This window comes from Orcinus orca, chromosome 12, assembly GCF_937001465.1.
Source record: "Orcinus orca chromosome 12, mOrcOrc1.1, whole genome shotgun sequence".
NCBI lineage: Eukaryota > Metazoa > Chordata > Mammalia > Artiodactyla > Delphinidae > Orcinus > Orcinus orca.
The window spans coordinates 62,413,271-62,420,918 of record NC_064570.1 but is presented as its reverse complement, the minus strand read 5'-3'; the positions used below and the strand labels follow the sequence as shown (position 1 = coordinate 62,420,918).

Below are 7,648 nucleotides of genomic sequence, written 5' to 3'. Positions count from 1 at the left end.
GTATTAATGCATTTAATTCTCAAAGCAACTCTATGAACTAGTTAGTACTGTTATTATCTCATTTTAGTGACTGAACCAAGATTAGGACCTAAGGAGTCTGGTTCTTGAGGCTGGACCTTTAAACATTATAGGACATAATAGCCTTTTGCCTTAGTACTTTGATTTTCAACATTTGTTTTTAATTTACAAGACATTTTATCATCTAAAAGCTTACTGAGAAACTTGATATAAAAACCAATCCAAGTGGAGCATCTATGGTTAAAGTGGAAGAAGGGGCTAGAGTCCTTCTTTTTTGGGTCAGCATGTATTATCTTCCAGCTACAGATCAAGAAGGCTGGCATTAACACAAAAAATATTTGAGACTACTTTATTTGCTAAAATTATGACTAATATGACCCTTCACGTCTTCATACCTTAGCTACATTATCTATAACAGGTGTTATTGTGACATCAAAAAAAACAAAAAAAAGAGCAGAAAAACAGAGTGTCCTGAGACAAAAAGTCAGGTATCTATGGTCAAGTTGAAATTGGAAATACTGAGTTTTTGATTTCTAGAGTTCAATATTTTAAAAAATCTTTCTCAACTACTTGTATGCAAACAAATTTAGAATTAAGAAAGCTGTAAAGGGAAGAAAAAAACAATGTGCCATAAAAAGCACTATCCTACCAGTTAAGTATTATCCAGCTGAGTGATACTGTTTAATTCTATAAAGAAACCAAAAAAGCACAGCTATCTGGCAGCCACCAACAGAGCAAAAGAGTTTGAACACCCTGTACACTCCATGAAATCCATGCACCTGTCAGAAGGATTTGCTCTTCCAATCTTAAATGTGCTTCCCATTTCTCTCTCTTCCTTAACAATGAAATAAGGAAAATACTAAGATTATACATACATATATTTTAACTTCTCCATCCTTCATAGTTTTCTCTAAAATTGTCTAGATCTAAGAAACACAAAGCCAATATTTACAATATTGCTTTTCAGAGGACAACATTTAACTTCAGTAGTCATTGCTACGTATTACTTTAAGTAAATAAATACTTGAAAAACAAACAACTTTAGTTTCCAATCACCAACAATATAAATATTTGTCATATTAACTTCCACTTAAGTTAATTAGACAGAATGTGGGATGTGACAATTAATTTAAATAAATAAATACAAAAATAAATAATACCTATAATACAGGGGTCCCCAACTCCTGGGCCACGGACCAGTATCGGTCTGGGGCCTGTTGGGGACTGGGCGGCACAGCAGGACGTAATCGGCAGGCAAGCGAGCGAAGCTTCATCTGCTGCTCCCCATCGCTCACATTACCACCTGAGCCATCCCCCGCCCCCACCCCCCATCTGTGGAAAAATTGTCTTCCACGAAACCAGTCCCTGGTGCCAAAAAGGTTGGGGACCGCTGCTATGATACATACATAGATTTTATATACACCCCTTTTCCCCCCACACAAGAACAGTCATTTTCATTCACTAAATACTTCAAGTTTTGGGCTCCCCTGGTGTAGCAGTGGTTGAGAGTTCACCTGCCGATGCAGGCGACACGGGTTCGTGCCCCGGTCCGGGAGGATCCCACATGCCGCGGAGCGGCTGAGCCCGTGAACCATGGCCGCTGAGCCTGCGCGTCCGGGGCCTGTGCTCCGCGTACCGCAAAACAAACAAACAAAAAAAAACCTTCCATTTTTTAGCAATCTCCTTTAATTAACCTCATGGAGATATTAATGCACTTTAGCCCTGCCACATGAAACTTTTTTTTTAACTTCTATAATTATAACCTGGCATCAGAATGGTTTAAAAAAGTTAAAATATTTTATTTCTTAGAATATTTTCAACTCTACCATTGTTACATTTGATTTATAAGTGGAAATTTAAAAAGGCAGCTGGGGTTCAGGCAGCAAAATTGAGAATATTTCAAATGTAGTCATTCTATAATTAAAATTAAATCAGAAACATAATAGCTTTACTAGTAAAAGGATATTACAGCATAAAGTGTCTCCTTTAAAGTACCTTTATATTTCTTGAAACATTCTAATATAAAAATGTATCTCCTCTATATCTCCTTCATTCTTTGGGTCTTACATTACAGTGTGCCCCACTGGACACAAAATTCAAAGCCTTTTCTAATTTTTAAAGAAACCATAAATGGTTAAGAGGATTTAACTAAATTTTTTCTATTATCTTTGGAGAAGTTTTACATTAGACATACAATACAGTAAACAATCCTAAAAAAAACAAACAAAAACGTAAGAAACAACAAACTCACTTTGGACATTGTTGGTTTTTTTAAGTCTTGTCTTGAACTTGCCAGTAATAAGGACATTTCTGAGCCATTTCCTAGTAAATGTTATCTCACCCTTTAAGACACTTAAAATTCCTCAACCCTCTTTTATTTAGAGTAGTTTGTTCTTTCATGGAAATCTGTGCACCGGATATTAACCTTACATTACATTTGTATCAGACGATGAATTTCCCCAGGAAAGTAGTTACGTTTCCTTAATCAGGTTACTTAATTCCCAAGAACCTTCTTTATGCTCTTAGTTCTATGGCCAAGAAATCTGACAGTAAATTTTTTTTTTAGATTCCACAAGCATCTCCACATATATGTTCCTGTATTTTTATGGGATGTTTATATAAAACATTGTAGACAATGATATTATCGTCATTTTCCCAGTATGCTATGAGGCTCCATTGCTATCATTAAGGAATCACCTGCCAAGTTAGAAATACATATGTTTTGACAAATGCCTTTCCTTCCATCCAAATGGTCACAGCTGCTACAGTAACAAATGACATCCATTCTCAATACCTATCTCTCTAAAACTTCAAATAACATATGAACAAAGAATAAAAGGGCTAAAATCACACAGAGCCCGATTATATTCTTGGAATGAATTATTTCAGCTGTAACTGAAGAGTTTATAGTGCAATGGGGAAAAGGCTTTAAAATTTGTTCTTACTAGAATTTTTTTCTGTATATAAGTATTACTGTGTCTAATTTCTGAGATTTTAAACTCTGGATTAGTTAGGGCATTCTAAACCAAAATAACTGTATGTGGCTTTGAGAAGTATCACTATCCCCTGTGAAGCAAACTAGAAGTTTAATAAATTTTCTAACTCCCCATTGATTTATTATGTAACCTTGGAGTTCTTTAATACTACCTTACTGTTTTTCTTTTTCTCTTTCATTCTTTCATTCTTTTTTTTTCAATCTGACCTCTCAGGTGGTTTGTCATACATGCTTTCTGTTCTCTCAAAGGGAGGTGATTTAGATTAATGAGTTTGAACTCCACAGATTACTACTCTATAAGTAGCAATCATTTTTTCAATTGGTATTATTTCACTATTTCAATTTTCTGAAATCACTTGGGACTCCTACAAACCTGGAGGGATGGCAAACAAGAAGATTAAGCTAGAACAGCCATGATGTAAATTCTCACACAACCTTCAGAAATAAATGAGTATCAATTTCATTAGAATTAGACCAAAGATGATCTGACAGTAGCCAAGGCAGAAAGACAATTTTTCTTTAACGGATCTTTCAAAGCTCTTTCCCTAAGGCTCGCCCTCTAACTAAAATTATGCCCAGGAGATAAATGGAAACCAATGAGATTCACTGTACAGAAGCACAAAATCTTTACTGAAATTTCATCAAAGAGAATCAGATTATTTTTTACCAGAGCATAGAGGCAGCATTAGTGATAAAAATTAGTATAGAAGGGTTATAATGAATGTAACAATCTTCCAAAGAATCAGGATTTATTAAAATTGAACATGTGCTCTAGAAATGTAGGCAGAATGTTGTTGGGGAAAAAATGGACAAATTCAACAGTTGAAATATTAATATCACACATTATTGAAAGTATATTAAATATTCTTTATAAGAATACAAAACATGCATTTTTAGAGGAAAAAAACCTCAAAATTGAGGTTTTCATCATCTGCCTTCAAAAGTTTCAGGTGCTATAACCCTGTTCTTCTAAAATAGTCACATAGTAAACATAATAATCTGAAGTAAATGGTAACATTCTCCCAAATAATTGCAGTCTTTTGTACAACGTAACTTGTGAATAGAAAAAAAGCATTCACTTTAAAGATATACTACTAATAAAAAGTAGCATCTAGGACGTCCCTAGTGGCACAGTGGTTAAGAATCTGCCTGCCAATTCAGGGGACATGGGTTCGAGCCCTGGTCTGGGAAGATCCCATATGCCGCGGAGCAACTAAGCCCATGTGCCATAACTACTGAGCCTGCGTGCTTAGAGCCTGTTCTCTGCAACAAAAGAAGCCACCGCAATGAGAAGCCTATGCACCACAACAAAGAGTAGCCCCAGCTCACCGCAACTAGAGAAAGTCTGTGCACAGAAACAAAGACCCAATGCAGCCAAAAATAAATAAATAAAATAAAATTATTAAAAAAGTAACATTTATCATATACTTACTATACTACAAGCACATACCAAGTGCTTTGCATACATAGCCTCACTTCATTCTCATAACAGTGTCTTCATTTCATCCTCATAGCAATGAAGTAAACATACATTTCTCAAAAATGCATGATATTTACCGAAATTTGATCAAAGAAAAATTTGATACTTATTTTAATCACAACATGTACTATACAATTTTATTACAATAAAATAATTTTACTATCTTTATTATGAATATATATTAGAAAGGTTAAACAATTAACTGACAGTCACAGGAGTAATAAGAAAAATGTAGCAAAAATTTGAATGGAAACCATCTGACCAGAGAGTTAAACCCTTAACCATCATATTATCTGACCATGTGAATATTCACTGCAATAAAAATACCCTGAACAATTATTTGGTCAATATTCTCAAGATAAGAATAAAAGAAAGATACTGCTAAAGGCTTTTAAGGCACAGCCTTGGGGTTGCAAGTGACCATTTATTGTGCTCTTGGAGTATACATATTATTCAAATCAAATAATAATTATGTATTTATAATATACTACATACTGTAGATTTCCAGGAATCTACAGCTGGGAGGAAAAGCAAAGTATACGAATAGAAGTAAAAAAAAAAAAAAGGCAATATTTAAGTAACAGTTAAATGGCAATAAAAGCACTGTCGAGAAATTGCAGACTTAATTCCCCTTTAAATGATTCACTGGATTGAATATTATGCATAAACAGAAGAGACTTTATCAGGTATGTTTGATCAGTAAAGAATTTACATAAGATCTAGAAGAATGCACAATATATGAAAATAGAGGAGAGGAATATTATTAGTAGCAAGAAAAGTTGCCTATGGTAATATGTAACCCACAATAAAAAATATAATAGAGCACCATTATTTTTGTATGGTCCATGGGTTGTTTTAGAACTGGTGGAAAACAACAAAAAAACATAAATGGCTAACATAGCTTTACAAAAGTAGAATTGACTTGAAAAAGGTAAGGAGAAAAATGAATGTTGAAGAGTGCATTGTAATCTTAGGCTTTACACAGACAACAGAGAGAAAAAAATCCAATTGATTTAATCTCCAGTTGTCCCTTGTAAATAACTGATCTGTTAACATAAATTTGTAGACATAAATTCCTAGATATTAACCAACAATTTCTCTCAAAGCCTACATATAAAAAGACAAAATTTAAAATAAGTTTTGATGTGCTCATGAAATTAACTATCAGACAAATGGAAGTATTTTCTAAACTACCAAAAGTAATACATGAAAGGGTATCATCATGGAGGAAAGAGGAATGAATCAAGACTTAAAAGGATGGCTTTATTTTGAATACTGAGTAATGCATTGGAAAATAAATGTTGAGAGTGTAATGTAACTTGCTAAAGTTAATAATTCTAATGCAATTTTTAAAGTAAAGATTTACTGAATATCTTCTCTTGCACACCAACAAGCTAGACCTTAGAAACATATGCATGGATATTGAAAGATCACCTCTCCTGAATTAGTTTATAATTTAATGAAACAGACACACATTACCTTAATAAAAAGTCAAGTAAGATTTTAACACTGTTCTAAAGGTCATAATAATAGATACTGATTGATTTGGAGACTAATTTTTGAAGTTCATCTAAAATTGATACACAGCGTTGTTTTTTATTTTTCCAGAGGTGTCGTTCATTTTTTTTTTTAATTGGGGTATAATTGCTTTACAATGTTGTGTTAGTTTCTGATGTACAATGAAGTGAATCAGCTATATGTATACCTATATCCCCTCCCTCTTGGACCTCCCTCCCATCCACCCCCCATCCCATCCATCTAGGTCATCGCAGAACACCGAGCTGAGCTCCCTCTGCTATACAGCAGGTTCCCACTAGCTCTCTGTTTTACACATGGTAGCCTGTATATGTCAATCCCAGTCTCCCAATTCATCCCCGCTTCCCTCTTCCGTGTCCACACATCCATTCTCTACATCTGTGTCTATTCTTGCCCTGCAAGTAGGTTCATCTGTACTGTTTTTCTAGATTCCACATATATGCATTAATATTTGATATTTGTTTTTCTCTTTCTGACTTACTTCACTCTGTATGACAGACTCTAGGTCCATCCACGTCTCTATAAATGACCCTATTTTGTTACTTTTTATGGCTGAGTAATATGTAAATTGATACAGCCACTATGGAGAACAGTATGGAGGCTCCTCAAAAAACTAAAACTAGCTTTCTGAAGAGCCAACAAGATGGCGGAAGTGGAGCAGAAGAAGAAGTGGACCTTCCTCAAGCTCACCTACCACTGCATGAACCTCAACCAGCTGCCGGACATGTCCCGTGAGCAGCTGATGCAGCCGTACAGTGTGAGGCAGCGGCAGCGGCTAAACCGCGGCCTCCAGAGGAAGCAGCACTCGCTGCTGAAGTGGCTGCACAAGGCCAGGAAGGAGGTGCCACCCATGGAGAAGCCTGAGTTGGTGAAGACGCACCTGCGTGACATGATCATCCTGACCGAGATGGTGGGCAGCATGGTGAGCGGCTACCATGGCAAGACCTTCAGCCAGGTGGAAATCAAGCCTGAGATGATGAGCCACTACCTAGGTGAGTTCTCCATCACTTACAAGCCCATGAAGCACAGCCGGCCCGGCACTGGGGCCACCCTCTCCTCCTGCTTCATCCCCCTCAAGTAGCCTGCTGGCCAATAAAGGTAGGAAAAAAAAAATTAAAAATAGAACTATCATATGACCCAGCAATCCCACTACTGGGCATATACCCTAAGAAAACCATAATTCAAAAAGGCACATGCACTCCAATGTTCACTGCAGCACTCTCACATAGCCAGAACAAGGAAGCAACCTAAATGTCCACCGATAGATGAATGGATAAAGAAGATTCAGTACATATATACAGTGGGATATACAGGTGTAATGCAATTCCTAACAACATTCCAGAAATAGTTTTTATAGATATAGACAATATTATCCTAAATTTTATATGGAAAGGCAAAGGAACTCGAAGAGCTGCAACAATTTTAAAAAAGAAAAGTAAAGTAGGAGGAATCAGTCTACCTGATTTCAAGTCAATTTATAGCTACAGTAATGAAGACTGTGTGGTACTGGTGAAGGGACAGATACACAGATCAGTGGAACAGAATAAAGAGTCCAGAAATAAATCTACACAAATGTACCCAACTGTTACTTTTTAATTAAAACCATATTTTTAAAAAAA

General features: G+C 35.7%; 1 protein-coding gene across 1 annotated transcript; it reads left to right on the top strand.

Annotated features, from left to right (window-relative positions):
- The first annotated feature begins 6,659 nt into the window (after positions 1-6,659).
- Positions 6,660-7,125, top strand: LOC101283042 (40S ribosomal protein S15-like). Its single transcript, XM_033418575.2, has one exon. The coding sequence runs from the start codon at positions 6,673-6,675 to the stop codon at positions 7,108-7,110; it is 438 nt and encodes a 145-aa protein (XP_033274466.1). The 5' UTR covers positions 6,660-6,672; the 3' UTR covers positions 7,111-7,125.
- The last annotated feature ends 523 nt before the right edge of the window (positions 7,126-7,648 follow it).